The 15,896-nt window shown below is 41.0% G+C and overlaps 2 protein-coding genes across 11 annotated transcripts in view; both read left to right on the top strand.

Annotated features, from left to right (window-relative positions):
* CMSS1 (cms1 ribosomal small subunit homolog) overlaps positions 1 to 11,201 on the top strand; it is a 392,074-nt gene extending 380,873 nt beyond the window's left edge. For all 10 annotated transcript variants that reach the window (XM_082460551.1, XM_082460550.1, XM_082460554.1 and 7 more), the window contains 4 exons: positions 3,097 to 3,157; positions 3,612 to 3,699; positions 8,599 to 8,687; positions 10,892 to 11,201. In XM_082460551.1, the coding sequence (XP_082316677.1) occupies positions 3,097 to 3,157; positions 3,612 to 3,699; positions 8,599 to 8,687; positions 10,892 to 10,975 (322 nt within the window). In that variant the 3' untranslated portion in view covers positions 10,976 to 11,201. The remainder of the gene's footprint in view (positions 1 to 3,096; positions 3,158 to 3,611; positions 3,700 to 8,598; positions 8,688 to 10,891) is intronic.
* Positions 11,202 to 11,342: 141 nt separating this feature from the next.
* The window catches only part of LOC309660028 (cell cycle control protein 50C-like), a gene marked incomplete at its 3' end in the record, with an annotated part of 31,519 nt that continues 26,965 nt past the window's right edge, over positions 11,343 to 15,896 (top strand). Inside the window, exons 1-3 of the mRNA XM_082460524.1 lie at positions 11,343 to 12,497; positions 12,992 to 13,035; positions 14,039 to 14,237. Of these exons, the coding sequence (XP_082316650.1) occupies positions 14,046 to 14,237 (192 nt within the window). The 5' untranslated portion in view covers positions 11,343 to 12,497; positions 12,992 to 13,035; positions 14,039 to 14,045. The remainder of the gene's footprint in view (positions 12,498 to 12,991; positions 13,036 to 14,038; positions 14,238 to 15,896) is intronic.

The raw sequence follows: 15,896 nt of genomic DNA, 5'->3' as shown, positions 1-15,896 counted from the left end.
AATGAAACTCCTATAGAATTGTTTTTTAAACTAGATAAACTAGTTCTATGTTCATATGAGAAAATACAGAAGAAAAAATAGCTGGCGAAATTCTAAAAAAGAATGCTAGTGAGGATACTATGCCTATAATGCCTATAATGGCACATGTTTCTCAAGTATCTATCAGATTGTTTTTTTAAAGAAAACATATTACAAAGTCTCAATAATTAAAAGAGTATGGAACTGGCACACGTGTGACAGACAGATCAGAACAGTGGAACAGAACTGAAAGTTCAGAAATAGACCCATATGCATATGAAAGTACAGGATATGGCAAAAGTGAAAAATCAGTATGGAAAAATGGATTATTTATTACTTGGTATTGGAACAACTGGGTAGCCATCTAAAAAAATTAAGCTGGGTTCCATATCTCACTCCTTATACTGAGATAAATGCCAAGTGGACCAAAAATTTATATGTAAAAACTATGTTTTAAAGACAGTCGGGGGCTTCCCTGGTGGCGCAGTGGTTAAGAATCCGCCTGCCAATGCAGGGGACACGGGTTCGAGCCCTGGTCCCAGAAGATCCCACATGCCGCGGAGCAGCTGGGCCCGTGAGCCACAATTACTGAGCCTGCGCGTCTGGAGCCTGTGCTCCGCTACAAGAGAGGCCGCGATAGTGAGAGGCCCGCGCACCGCGATGAAGAGTGGCCCCCACTTGCCACAACTGGAGAGAGCCCTAGCACAGAAACGAAGACCCAACACAGCCATAAATAAATAAATAAATAAAATTAAAATTAAAAAAAAAAAAAAGACAGTCGGTGCTTTACTAAGTACCTTCACATACCTTTTCATTTACTGTAGCTTTTGTAGAATAAACAAAAAGGCTTCCACTGGATCTGTAGTAACATTCAGCTTTCAGAGAAGAGACGTCAGAGTAAAATGGGATTTCCTGGGACTCACCCTCTCCCAGGGCCAAGCTCTGCACTAGGCTTTGACTGGAGACAAAACAGGAAAATCCAAGTCCTAAAGAAAAAGGAACTTGATCAAATAGATTAATGTGCAAAGTAGACTCTCGGTAGTTATTTAGCATCTGTTTTTCTAAATGAGCTAATCTGACCATGAATTTAGAAAAGTAGTTTTTTAAGCTTTGTTAATAGTCCTTCAGATCCTTTCTGCTAGGCACACACGTTAAATTGTATCACACACCCTTTCAGTAAAAGGAAAGTGTTTCTTTTAACTATTTCTGCTCCAAACATAATTGATCTTCAAGACTCCAACTGCTTCTGGACAGCCATACTTGCTGGTTCTGAAATCATAAGAGTTCACATTGACATTTCAGTGTTTTAAAGACTACCACCACAGAACTCATTTCAGATTCAAACACTAATGGCAAAGAAGTTGGCCTGGAGGTGGCCTCTTAAAAACAAGTTGTCACATTGATTTGAGTTTTTACCATACATAAATGCCTTTCTGATGGGCATAGAAGCACTAAGTTGTCATACTTCATTTGCCAATTCTCAGTGTTTCTTTATGTCTTCAGTAATATTATGATCCATTTCAAGGTTAGGTGATTTGCAGAAGGTGATTTCTGAGCAGGCATAACAAACCTTATTCATAAAGGCTAATACTGAATAATGCTAACTTTTGTAAGAATATCTGTTCTCTTGAGAACCATGAGTTATGTTAAATATGTCCCCTAAATTGTCTTCTTAGTTAACCTCGCCATGGAGAAAGGTCATGTGTAAGTACAGACTCAAGTGCAACAGAACATGTGTAGCATGAGTCACTATTTTGTAAATTCATTTATTCCTACTGGTCAGTAATATTTCTCAAGTATATTAATGATATATAAAGGAAAGTAATATTCCGAGCAGTATTCCCATATTCTATTCCCAAACATCAACTAGAAGATTGTTCTTTTATACCCAATTTATATCCATTTATACCCAAAGCATTTCCACATATAAATTTTTACAGATCAGCTCACTCTGCAAAGTCCATAAAAGTAGGGGGGCTGCTCTGAATGAAGGACATAAGCCCTCCTGCTCCTCCCTGCTAGCTTACCCCTGTCCCCTCAGGGCATCCACACACAGACCTTCGTACGTGCCCTTGGGCTCTGTAGAGCACGGGCTGACATCACTGCTAAGATATTTCTCACGAACAAATTTTTTATGAGAACTGTACTGCAGAGTTTGAAGATAAATTCTCTGCCAGGGACCTAAAATACAGAACTTTTGTATTACAGGTGTTAAAAAACAAAATTCAACCAAGTAAATTTGAAGATCACATTGGCTTAACTCAACGATTCGTGAATCAGGCAGCACCCAGCCAGCAACTAAAAGGGCACTTCGAGGGGTTGTGCAAAATGAAAGTTTTTAATAGGAAAAAGGGTGGAGGGACTTCCCTGGCAGTCCAGTGGTTAAGACTCTGCGCTCCCAATGCAGGGGGCACGGGTTCGATCCCTGGTCGGGAACTAAGATCCCACTTGCTGCACAGCGCAGCCAGAAAAAAAGGAAAAAGGGTGGAGCAATGGAGCCATTAACAAAAGAAAAGAAAGACTACTTTTTAGGTGGGGGGTGCAGAAATGGCAAGGGTTTTATCTTCCTCTCTGGTATGGAAAGAGCCCACAGGACAGATTACCTTACTGGTTCTTGGCCAGAGATTCCAGACTGGTTGATTAAGATTACGTTTCTCAGAAAAGTTGAAACTGCAATTAGATGAAGTATTAAATCTGGGTTTCGGTATCATGGGCCTTTAGCATGAGTGACACCATTTTGGGACTGTGGTTTTCATTTTAACACAAGTGAAGGGCAAATCCACATGTTTCAATAATCAAGGAAACCTAAGTAAAGTTAACCGTGTGCCTGAGACTTAGAAGCCAACCCAGATGCATGCCTGATTAAAGGCCACCCCGCTTTCATTCCAGAGATGGACTAACCTGAAAATCAGAATATTGTGTGTGCATATCTATCCACATACATATGTACATATAGACACACATAAATGTGCATATTATTTTGAATAAATATGATGTAATACTTAAGATGTAATAAGTGGTCCACATGGCCCTGAATGAGTGATTTTTCTTCTGCGTAAATCTATTGCTTTTCATCAGGTCAATGACCGCATTCAAAGGAGACAGCAAAGTCATGAAATTATTCGCAAAACACATAAAGGTAAGCAAGGGCCTGTGGTTCCTAGTGGGGGGTGGAAGTGATCCTTAAGGACCACTTCCAGACCTCAGTTGTTTCACTTCAGCCTCTTTTCCTTATCTCCTTAGCAAGCGTGTTCTTCGGTGCCTTCCTTTTATAACATACTGAACGACCGTTCCGATTTTCTTTGCGTTCCCCGCCTCTGCTCCCACAGTAGTCACTACTCCTCTGTGCTCTGAGGTTTCCGTACAGAAGCTGAGGTTTGAGCCCTGGACTCTTTAGAGACTTAACCAGTTTTCCAGGAAGATGCTCTTCTGTCTTGATGTTAACCTTCTTTGCCCTGGAAATTGACCCTAAACAAGAGTAGCCCCATTTGCTTTTTTACTTTCTTAGCTTTTAGATTAAATGCTCTAAATTTGACTATGATTGAACTTTCCAATGACTCTTCTTTTCTTTGTTCTCTTCCATTTTGGAATAGGTCCAAGAACAGGTAAAATTGCTGGAGAAGCGTGTGGTACACCTGGGTGTGGGAACTCCAGGGAGGATTAAAGAACTCATTAAACAAGGTATGAAAAGACGTAGTGACACTCCTACTCAGAGCTGAGTGTTTGTGAGATTGGGAAACCACATGTGTGATGTAGTGAAACCAGACCTCTGTGTTAATTCAGGAGTTCGAAACTTAGCCTTTAGTCTCTAAAGCCAGCCAGCAGGTGTAGTACAATAGGGAATGATAAGGACTGTGGCAATCTGTGGTACTGATGCCCATCTAAATACATTCAAATTCCAGTTGCTTTAAGCAGGTTAGTGGGTCCACAATCTATTCCACCAATTTGCAGCCTCTGGAATTTGTATAGCTGAATGTGTTGAATATTTCCCTCTCACTTAATTGAGTCTTGGCTCCCCAAGACTCCCATTCCAATTGAGGGCTGGTTTAGAAGATATGTTGAAACAAAAATGCAGTTTCTATGGATGAAATACAAGCATTCTAGAACAGTTCTCGCGAATGTGTTTCTCTTTTAGTGCTTTACCCAGAAAGTATTCCAGACAGCATCCACAGGTGGGTTTTTATAGTTTGTTGATTTTCTCAAAGCCAGTAGCCTAAAAACCTGCTGACCTGCTGATGATCTTAGTACATGTTCTACCTGCCAGACAGATTAAAGATTTCTTTTAAATACTCATTTCCAAATTACTTGTTTAACAACTTTATTTTATAACTGCCTGGAGCTACTCCTGGATTTTTACATATCTAATAGTAATGTGTTCATCAATATAGTATCTCAGTATAGAGATGGTCATTTGCAAGGAAGCAAACAAGAGCTAAAAATACTAGTGTTTCTCTCCAGATGAAAACCTTGGGTAAGTGAACCCACTACATGCAGAGGTCTGTGCAATTACAAGGAAGTAGCAAACTTGGTGGCCCCAGGCAAGGAAGGGAAACAAATATTTTTTGAGTTCCTACTTGTACTCAGTGCTGTGCTGAGTAGAAGTACTCATAGCATCCTTGCAGGCTAGCATTCTTATTTCTTATGAGAGAAAACTGAAGCTTGGCGGGTCACGTAGCCCCTCCCAAGATCTCTCATTCTAGGCCTTCCCGGTTCCAGGGCCTTTCCCCCTCAAGGAGCTCCTGATCCAGTTGAAGAGATAAATGTGCATAGGATGAGACTGACAACATGAGGCAGTAAATGCCAAGGTCCAAACAAGCACTTCTAAGTCCTATAGGAGTTGAAATGAGGAAGAGGTTGTTATGGTGGCTGAATCTGCAGGGAAGGCTTTACAGAGGAAAGGATCTTTAACTGATCTTTGAAGTATGGGTAGGATTAAAATAGGATCTTCGAAGTATGGAGATGTGAGAAGAGCATTCAGGAATGGGACAACAGCTGAATCAAAAGCAGGCAGGCAGATACATGGGGTATATCCAAAGGAGACAATAAGTAGTCAATACGTGTTGAGGTTAAGAGCCCCTATTGCAGACTCAAATCTATGGTTGCAAATCCCAGGTCCAGCAGCTTACCAGCTCTGTGACTTGGCAAGTTTCTTAACCTTTCTAAAACTGTTTCTTTATCTGAAAGACAGAGATAGTAATAGCACCTACCTCAAAGGATTGTTATGCCAATAAAAAGCTAAACACAGTGAGTGTTACACCTTAAGAACTCAACAAATACTAGTTATTACTTTTATTAAAGAGACCACTTTTCTTGGTTGGAGACTTCGTGGGCTGTGGTAGCCTGTGCTTCAGTTGGAAAGAAAGTCCGATTTTGGAGGCAGGCCCTTGCACGGTGATTGGCTGGATTTTTGTTCTGTGGCCCTAGGAGGGTGTTGAAAGCGAAGGAGCAGATGAGAGGTGCTCATAGTCGATCTGTGAGACGCGGAGGTGGGAGAGATCGGCTGGGCAGCTGGAGAGGCCAGGGATGCGCCCTCCCTCTCCCACAGCTCTGAGCCAAAGACTCACCTCTCCCCTTCCTGGATTCCACATGTTTTGTATGTGTTGCCAGGTCCCCCAGGCAACAGGGCCACTCTTCTCCATATTTAATATTTAAAAGAGAGAGAGAGTGAGAAAACGAAGTTGTCCAGATTGTTGAAATTATATGTCTACAGAGTTGTGAAAACTCACCATGAAAGCTTATTTCATCTAAGGAGTGGAAAAATCATTTAAGGAGCTGTTGATTTATTTATAATACTAATGAAAATAACTCTTCTGATTCTGATTGGATGAATGGCTTAATATTCATTGACTACAGATGTTAGGCTACATACAAAGTGTTTAAAGAGAACAATTCCAGCACTCCAAAAACTGAAAGTCTAACAAAGCAAGACAAATGGCACGTAACTCATTTTATGTAGCTGTTTATGACTTAAGATGTTTATATATATGATATATTAAGGAGAGTTTCCAAACATCAAAAGATATTCCATAACATTGGGATCAGTACACTTACAGACAGAATTGTATTGTTTTATTTAATAAGGAAAGGAATTTTCTAATTATAAGAGCCTTTGTAAAATGCAAAAAGGTACAGAAAAGAAAATAAGTCACTTTAGAGGTAATGTCTTGTTAGTTAATATTAAATATATTTCCTTTCAGTCTTTTTTCTATGCATTTATCTATATATTTTTATAAATGGAGATCATACTGCATATCATAACTTTATAACCTGTCTTCTCTACTTAATATATCTCATGAGAACTTTGCTTGTCAAGAAATAGTTTTAATCTTTCATTTTTAATGGCTGCATAATATTCTATTGAGTTTTTTTCCAGTTTTGTTGAGATATAATTGACATATAACATTGTATTGGCCAAGGTGTACAACATGATTTGGTATATGTGATGTGTAAAATGATTACTACAGTACGTTTAGTTAACATCAGTCACTTCATATCGTTACAATTTTTTTTCTTGTCATGAGAACTTTTAGGATCTACTGTCTTAGCAGCTTTCACATATACAGTACAGTATTGTTAACTATACTCACCATGCTGTACTTTACATCCCCAGCACTTATCTTATAACTGAAAGTTTTTACCTTTTGACCACCTTCATCTATTTCTCCCACCTCTTACCTCTGGCACCCAGCACCAATCTATTCTCTGTACCTATGAGTTCATTTTTGTTTTTTGGTTTTTTTTAGATTCCACATATATGGAAGATCATACAGTATTTGTCTTTATCTGACTTATTTCACTTAGTATAATGCTGTCAAGGTCCCTCCATGTTGTCACAAGTGGCAGAATTTTCTTCTTTTTTATGGCTGAATAATACTGCTCTGTGTGTGTGTGTGTGTGTGTGTGTGTGTGACATATTCTTTATCCATTCATTTGTCAATGGACACTTAGGTTGTTTCTAAATCTTGGCTTTTGGAATTAGTGTAGCAGTGAACATGGGAGGTGCAGATATCTTTTCAAGACAGTGATTTCATTTCCTTTGGATATATACCCAGAAGTGGAGTTGCTGGGTCATAGGGTAGTTGTATTTTTAATTTTTAGAGAAACCTCTATACTGTTTTCCATAATGACTGCACAAATTTACAATCCCACCAGCAGTACACAAGTTCCTTTTTCGCCACATCCTTGCCTGTACTTGTTATCTCCTGTCTTTTTGGTAACAGTCATTCTAACAGGTATGAGGTGATAGCTCGTTGTGGTTTTGATTTGTGTTTCCCTGATGATTAGTGATGTTGAGCTCCTTTTCATGTACTTATTGGCCATTTGGATGTCTCCTTTGGAAAAACTGTATATTCAGTTCCTCCACCCATTTTTAAATCAAATCATTTGGTTTTTTTCCCTTGAGTTGTACGAGTTCTTTATATATTTTGGATATTGACCCCAAGTTATATTGGTGTTTAGCAATTCTATTATGGTAGGATATTTGGGTTGTTTCTAATTTGTTTTGCTATTATAAGTAATACACAGTGATCATCTTTATAAGTAACTATGCTTAAGTTTCTGGTGTTTTATTGGGCTATGCCAGAGAAGGAGAATTATTTTATCAAACAGTAAGCATTTTAAAGCTCCTATTATATAATGTCCAGTTGCCTTCCAGAGAGGCTGTACCTGTTTGCTGTCCCATCAGCAGTCAATTATTTTTAAGGGAACACTGTCAACCCATTGTCTTTCTTAATTTCCATCATTTTTAATTTACAGAGAGAGTTTTAAATAAGAGGCATCGTAGTTATAAGAAGCATGAAAAAGTCTTTAGGGCAGAGGGGAAATTATTGAAGTAACCAGTATTGAGGGGAAGTGCTGCAGGATAAAGGAAGGCTTCATTATGTTTCCAGGTGTGATAGCTTGGGGCAGTGGGCAGAACGTGTGGAGTGGGAAAAACTAACTGCCCAACTCTGAGACCCCTGAGGAACAGACAATCCCTGAGGTCCCCTCCAGCCCCACACTCCATAATTGTCTCTAGATAGACAGGAAGACAGCAGGAATGAGTCCTTAAGTGGTTTACCAGTCTCCTCAAAGGATAGCAGGCTTTGAATAGAGCCCATTCATCTTAACTTTCTTTTTTGCCTGAAATTAACCTCCCAACCCTGTCCTCATCCTTCTGCCGACTCACCTCTTCAGAGTCATGCAGACTCGGTTGGACTCAACTCCTCTGAAGGGTCACTGTCCCAAATTGCAGGATATGTCTTATCAAATCCCTGTCGGGAATGACACTTTACCCTCTGGGGCTTCATGAAATGGAGGCTTGGGACTGATTCTTTGCCAGAACTTGAGCATTTCACGAGCTTAGCAAGAGCAGCTTCCCTGCTTCCCTGAGAATCAGTGATAAGATTGTAAGGAGAGTAAGTCTCTGAGTGCTGCATTTGTTTTCCATCAGACAGGGACAGCACTTAATGTGCAGAGATTAGTTGCTGGGGGAGAAAAGAGCAAATGAGGCAAAAAAGCAACCAGAGGAATAAAAAATCATTTTAATAAGCTTATGTCATAAGTTCTTTAATGTAGCAACTCTCTCCCTGTCTCTTTCAGGTGGCCTTAATTTGAACCCCTTAAAGTTTCTGGTTTTTGACTGGAATTGGAGAGATCAGAAGTTGAGAAGGATGATGGACATTCCCGAGGTACCGTGTAACTAGCAATCCAGCAATGCCTTTAATCTTTTTTTTTTTTTTTTTTCAATCTGAACTTGAGTTCAAACACAGCAATAAAGTCTTTGACATGGGGAACCAGCACATTCTGGCCTTTGAAATGATTTCTTTTAACTCTGAAGTAACTACAATTATACAGGCCATCTCACCCCTTACATATAACTGTATCCTTTCCATGTGTTTTATAGGAATCAGCTTTTTTTCTTCATTAAATGACCAGTGTCCTCTGGCCCACTGGGGACCACATCTATACTGCATCTTTGAGAAACAGGAAGATCTAGAGGACTTGGCATATTTCCCTGTGCCTTGTTTTAGAGACACAATCATCTTTGCCTTTTCATCCTTATAAATGCACTTGGAGGTGGGGGAGCACAAACTTGCCTCATTACCTGCATCTCCACATACCCAAAAACCCACTTACTTAAATTAGAGGGCTATTTTGGTTTTGGGGAGTGGGGAAATTTTTTTGATGTCTCAGTGGATTAAAACCGACTGAATACTGAATAGCAACAGCATTAGCTCATTATATATTTATGAAAGTAATCCATTATCATCATAATGTGAAAAATTGAGGGACTTCCCTGGTGGCACAGTGGTTGAGAATCTGCCTGCCAGTTCAGGGGACACGGGTTTGAGCCCTGGTCCGGGAAGATCCCACATGCCGCGGAGCAACTAAGCCCGTGCGCCACAGCTACTGAGCCTGCGCTCTCAAGCCCGTGCACCACAACTACTGAAGGCTGTGCGCTCTAGGGCCCGCGTGCTGCAACTACTGAGCCCGCATGCTGCAACTATGGAAACCTGCGCGCCTAGAGCCCGTTCTCCACAACAAGAGAAGCCACTGCAATGAGAAGGCTGCACACCACAACGAAGAGTAGCCCCCGCTCACTGCAACTGGAGAAAGCCCACATGCAGCAACAAAGACCCAACGCAGCCAAAAATAGATTTTAAAAAATAATTGAAATTTTAAAAAAAGAAAGAAAAATTGATTTGCCACCCACCATGTTATCATGTGACTAATCTTTCAATCTAGCCTGATGCTTAGAAGTAGCTATTGGAGAGAATAGGGTTGTGCAGTAATAAACACGGCTGCCAGTCACCAACCAGAAATAAATCACGGCGGTACCTATCAAAGAAGCTTGCAATCATTCCTCCAAACATGTTGAATGAATTAATTTACTATATAAAACTATATCCTCAGAATGACCAAACCTGATTATAATTGATTGGCGAGTTAAGCTAAAAACCATTTTCTCAGTTCCCAGCACACACACATACACACACACACACATATACACAGTCTCCTGAACTGACTGGTTTTTTTTTTTTTTTTTTAATAAGTTTATTTATTTTTGGCTGCATTGGGTCTTTGTTGCTGCCCGCGGGCTTTCTCTAGTTGCGGCGAGCGGGGGCTACTCTTTGTCGCGATGCGTGGGCTTCTTATTGCGGTGGCTTCTCTTGTTGTGGAGCATGGGCTATAGGCACACGGGCTTCAGTAGTTGTGGCACAAGTGCTCAGTAGTTGTGGCTTGCGGGCTTTAGAGTGCAGGCTCAATAGTTGTGGCACATGGGCCCAGTTGCTCCGCAGCATGTGGGATCTTCCCGGACCAGGGCTTGAACCCATGTCCCCTGCATTGGCAGGCGGATTCTTAACCACTGCGCCACCAGGGAAGTCCCCTGACTGGTTTTTTAAAACTAGTTTAACCAACTTGATGTCAGGCACGTGAGGTCATATTTGATTATTTCAGTTATAATGTTAAACTTGAGTAAACCATCACTGGTTTTCTAATTATAATAATGAGGGAGAAATAGTATTCAAAAAAACCGTTTTAACCCATACTTATTTTTATTGTGATTATGTCATTATTAACAGTTATCCTGCATTAAAGTATTGTGTATAGTCTATACGCACACTTTGGATATCTTGAAAAAGATTTTTCTATGAGATTTTATGTTGAATGTTGTACAAACAAAAGGACATCTTAATGAAATTGATGTCTTATATAGTACCGCTTCCTTTACTTACGTAAATATTTCAACTCTGAATAAAATGCAGGTTTTGCTCTTCCTGATTCTGGCCATAACAGCTGCATAAATACCAGGGACTCCAGATGGTTGAATTTATTCACCAAGACCATCTTTTCTTGATCTTAACCTTTTTTTTTCTTTTCTCTCACTTAGATAAGAAAGGAGGTTTTTGAAATTCTGGAAATGGGAGTCCTCAGCCTATGCAAGTCAGAATCTTTGAAGCTGGGCCTTTTCTAAGTCTGGGTCCTAATGAAAATTCCTGTTTTCGTGGTGGGATTTGCATGGCTCTGGCCCATTGCAAGCAGTTGGTAAATATCAGCTATTGTTTTATTAAGTTGATTGTATCACCAGATGGACCACTGGGAATCTTAGGTGGGGATTCTTTTACAAAAATGAATCTGTCCTTTGCCAACTCCCTTGTATAATAAAGTATCACTGGCTTGTGTGTGATTTTTGTTAAGCAGACTGAGTTTTTCTTTCACCAACTGGCTTCTGATGTGACTGTGCAAGAGAGGGAAAGAGCATCTGGGCAGCCTCAGGCAAGCGCCTTCCCTCTCTGAGCCTGTTTCATCAGCTGTGAAATGGGAATACTATCTTGCAGGATTGCTGAGGATTTCATGAGATGGTATGTGTGGAACAGATTTGAAACTGTGACGCCTAGTCCCAGTGTGAAGGGTGGCGGTGGTACTACTGGTGGCAGGAGCTGCAAGGATATGCGGCACTTTGTAAACAAATAAAAGACAACAATGTAACTACAACTCTTATTCATTTATTTAATTCTTTGTTTTGAGATAATTTCACACTTACAGAAAAGTTGCAAAAATAGTATAAAGGATTTCCATATTCCCTTCCCCTAGCATCCCCCAATGTTAAGGTCTTGTATAACTATAGTACAGTTATCAAAACTGAGAAATCAACATGGGTACAATACAGTTAACTAAACTACAGACTTTATTTGGATTATCCCAGTTTTTCCACTGATGTCCTTTTTCTATTCCAGGATCCAGTGAAGGATCCCACATTGCATATAGTTGTCATTCTCCTTAGTTTCCTAAGAAGAATATATATAGTCTGTCACAGTTAATCATTAAAATAGTTCTGGAGGAAACGTCTTATTATTTATATTTTATAGATGATTAAACTGAATCTCAGAAAGGACACACACTACTTTAAGTAGCAGAAGCAGAAGTCAAACCCAGATCTCCTATATTCACTTCAGGACACCATGGCTATCTATCTGGGGAGTCTGGCATATATAACAAATGAGATAATAAAGCAAACAGATGCCATTACTGGTATATGAAGTTCCACATTCAGATATTGTGAAATGTTAAAGGAGTTCAGCAGCGTAGCACATCACACTCCGGCAAATCACATGCTTCCACACACCAGCGACTTGCTGTTTGTGCACCTCTGTGGGCTAGAAGCCACACACAGGGGGATTCAAAGGATAGGGGAACACGTTCCATCCTGCAGGACTCTGGCTCAAGCTCAGCAAGTTAAAGGAAAAAGAAAGAAAGCCACCACAGCATGAGAATTCATTCAAGCTATAGCTAAACTTAGCCCTTTGGGGGCTGACCCTCCCCCAAGTAAGAGAGAATTCCGCCTTCCAACTGAAACATCGGCTCTTCCTACCTGATGACCTTCAAACTGTGACATCGGCTCTTCCTGGTTCTGTGGCAGCTTTTGGCCTTCAAACTCAAACTGGAGGAACATCAGCTCTGCAGATTTTGGACTTACCAGCCTCCTCTGTAATCACGTGAGCCAATTCTTTATGATAGATCTATATATACATTTAGATCTATTGGTTCTGTTTCTCTGGAAAACCCTAATATACTCCTGTGAAGCATCTTTTAGTTTGGGATTTTGGTTAGGTTGGTTTTGTTGTTTTATAAAAAGCCTAAGAAATACTGTTCTTGATTTGTTACTGTCATGACCCTTCTGGTAGGTGTTACATATGTACTATAATCACACCGAATGTTGGAACAAGTACCTAGATTGCAAACATACCTGATATTTTGTAGGCCAACTCTGCACACATAATCTAATCTCACAGCCTGTTACTGCCTTTTAAACTCAAGTTCTTGACCATGTTTATTTAGTAAAACAAATAGTAGATGTGAACTAGGAGTGTTCACTGCCGTCTTCTCACACAGATCTGTCTGATACCAACAGCCATACTCGTCACCACCTCCAAGCCAGATTCAAATGGCTCGCTGAAAAGTCCCCATTGGTGTTCTGCTTTTTTTCCAGTTTTGCAAGGGAAAGCTTTGACTCTGAATTGGAAACCTCCCAGTGTAAGTAATTGCATTTGTTTTGTATTCTTTTAAACTAGGTAGATTTGCCAAAGTCATTGTCTTCTTTAATACAAAAATAGTCCAACATGGCTTCTCTGCCGAATGCTAATAAAAAAAGGAAAATTAGAAGCTCACATGCTACCTAATTTTTTTTAAATCCTAATTCTACATCTTAAATGCATCTTGAAGAGGAAGTAATTATTAATAGCGTAATGAAAATGATGTTAGTGGATTTCGAATAAGTGAAAAAAAAACCCAATAATACCATATTGCAATATTGAACATTTAAATGATTATCTATTTTGCTCTCCCTTTCTCTTGCATCATTTGGGCTACTTCAAAGCGCGTGCTTGAGGAAAGGTTAGGAGATGTTTTTCATCTACACTTTCTGCCAGAGCCTTTCTTATGGATGAAAAAATTGGAAACTACTGAGATTAGTCTCCTGTGTTCTGCAATCCCTGTTTGCTTCTCCCTTCCTCATTATCACAAAGAGCAAAGTTAGCTGTAATCTGAGAGCATTTTCCCAACTTAGTTTATATTCACGTTAAGGGACAGCCACATTTGGGAAAAGCTGACAGCACTCACTTCTATTATTTGTATTAATCTTGAAGGATTTGGGCAAGTTCTCAAGGATAAATCCATTTTCCCCCTTTCAGGAAGGGTTGCCTCGAATTAGCCACCACGTCCCAGAAATAGCCCGTTGTAACTGCTTCCCAGTGTTGCCAGATGTTGGTTTATACAGACCTGCTGGGGACTGTTCCTCCTAGGCATGGCAGTTAGCACAACAAGCTTTTTGAGCCTAAGTAAAATATACCCAACAATGGCTGATCGAAGGGAGCTGTGCTGCTGCTGAATATCGGGTCTGGTTAAGAAATAATTCCAGGAACAGAGACTTCGCGAGTGCAAAGGAAGAGTCACGTAATTCTCAGTATTACCATTATGTGGTATTACGCTGAGCAGTAATGTTATAAATGTCTCAGAAGTATATCTGGGTCACCCGCAGAACCACCATGAAGAGGATATCCCAGGACTGCCAGTCCAGATTGCCAGACAACAGTGCCGTGAAGCAGCAGCAGTTGCCCGCCTACCGGCTACAGCTCTCAGCCAACAAAATCCTCTCCGGCTTTTTTGCCACAGGCGTGTTCTGCCTTGGAGTGGGCGTCATCCTTCTGTTGTCTGCAAAGACCATCAAGGAAGTAGAGGTGTGTCCCATCTGACTTTTTTGCTGCAATTTCTAAGAATTTTCAGCTTTGGGACTGTAAAGAGTGGTCAGTTTGAGAACCCAGCCCCTCGACAGGGAAGTAGATGAGACTGGAGCATCCCTTTTTCAGCTGGCAGGTGCAGATGGTGAAAGAGCCTCTATGTGGTGGCTTTATTCATCCCTTCTCCCTCTGGAGGACAATCACTCTCACACTGATCAGTTCAGCCACATTTGTTTACAGGGGCCTGGCAAAGTCAGGAGCTTTTTATGCTGGCAGAGTACCGAGCAAGTGACTGGTGGAGGCGGGAGGAGAGGCAAGACCAAATGACTCTCAGGGACCCGTGAATCATATTGATAAAAAGAGCGAAGAGCCAAAGATATAGGTCTTCAATTTTGCCCCACTTTCAAGCATTGTGTCTTTCCCTTTGCAAATAAATTCCGTCTGAGATCATTGCTTTAATCCAGGAAAAGCAAGAACACAAATCTTTCTGGCCTCTAAAGGATACTTAGCAAAATAAACCAAGTTCTACTCAGAGTGAGAAAAGCGGAAGTTGAGCAGTGAACCCCTCAGTTACAAGCCTTTTGCCGATTTGACAACAAGCTGTTGGAGGATGAGAAGCCCAGTAGCTGGTCTGGGAAGGGGGAGCTCAGATCTGGTCTGAGGCCATGCCTGCATTTGGTCTAATAAATTAAGTAAATGTTTCATGCAAATCAGCTTTGAGCAGGTTATACGACATCCCAGACCGTATGACCTCCACTCTGAAGGCAGCCATGGAAAGCTCATCTATTCCCTCTCCCCACATAGGCTAGTGGCAAAATTACCATGAAGGCCAAGTCTGTCAACCCGGATTTAACGTTCATGAGTGTCTGAAGGTGCTCAGAGTTCTTCTGGGTGTGTAGATGAGTAAGGTTTGTAAGAGTTGAACTCCATCCTCAATGAGCTAGTGGTAGAGTCTCCATCCTCAATGAGCTAGTGGTAGAGTAAGTAAGGTAGTGTGTGCGAAGAACGGAGAGCTCAGCCACGGCTGGCTTGTTTGCCATATCCACAACCCCTTCCTTGCACGTCGCCAGTGCATAATAGGCACACACTTACTGAAAGAACGGATTATGGCAAATAGCGAGGACTTCAAAGAAGAAAATTGCATTTCAGGTCCCACTCCTCCTACCAACACATACTGCTCTCTTGCCTTTCCATGGAAATTTTCTGTACCCCACCCCCCAGCTCCTGGCAGGTGCCCCTAAGTCCTCTTGAGTCCTCCAGTGTGGTAATGTAAACCACCAGGCGCCACCAAGTGACAAAGGCAAAATGGCAGGAGGGAAGTAAACTTGCCTTGTTGAAGGCGATAGCAAAGTAATTGGCTTACAAGGTTGATATTCATTTCCATAAAGTTCATCCTGTTTACTGTTCTATTTTCTCCTTCACCAACCCCTTTCTGGTTCTTCCCCTCCCCTTCCCATGTCCTTCCAGCTTCCTCCCTTCTGGGCACCCATCCCCACCCTCTATGAAGTGCAGCCTCCATTAAGAGACAGCAGTTGCTGAATGGTGTCACCTTAGCGATGTGAGGAGAACCTCACTCCACGGTTGGCCAAGGCCACTCTGCAAACAACTTTCAACAGAATGATTTTATCATGATGTTAAGGGGATTTTCCAATTGGCTTT

Source organism: Balaenoptera physalus (assembly GCF_965194825.1).
Source record: "Balaenoptera physalus genome assembly, chromosome: 4".
NCBI lineage: Eukaryota > Metazoa > Chordata > Mammalia > Artiodactyla > Balaenopteridae > Balaenoptera > Balaenoptera physalus.
The sequence above is the reverse complement of the archived record's forward strand: the minus strand, read 5'-3'. Positions and strand labels throughout refer to the sequence as shown.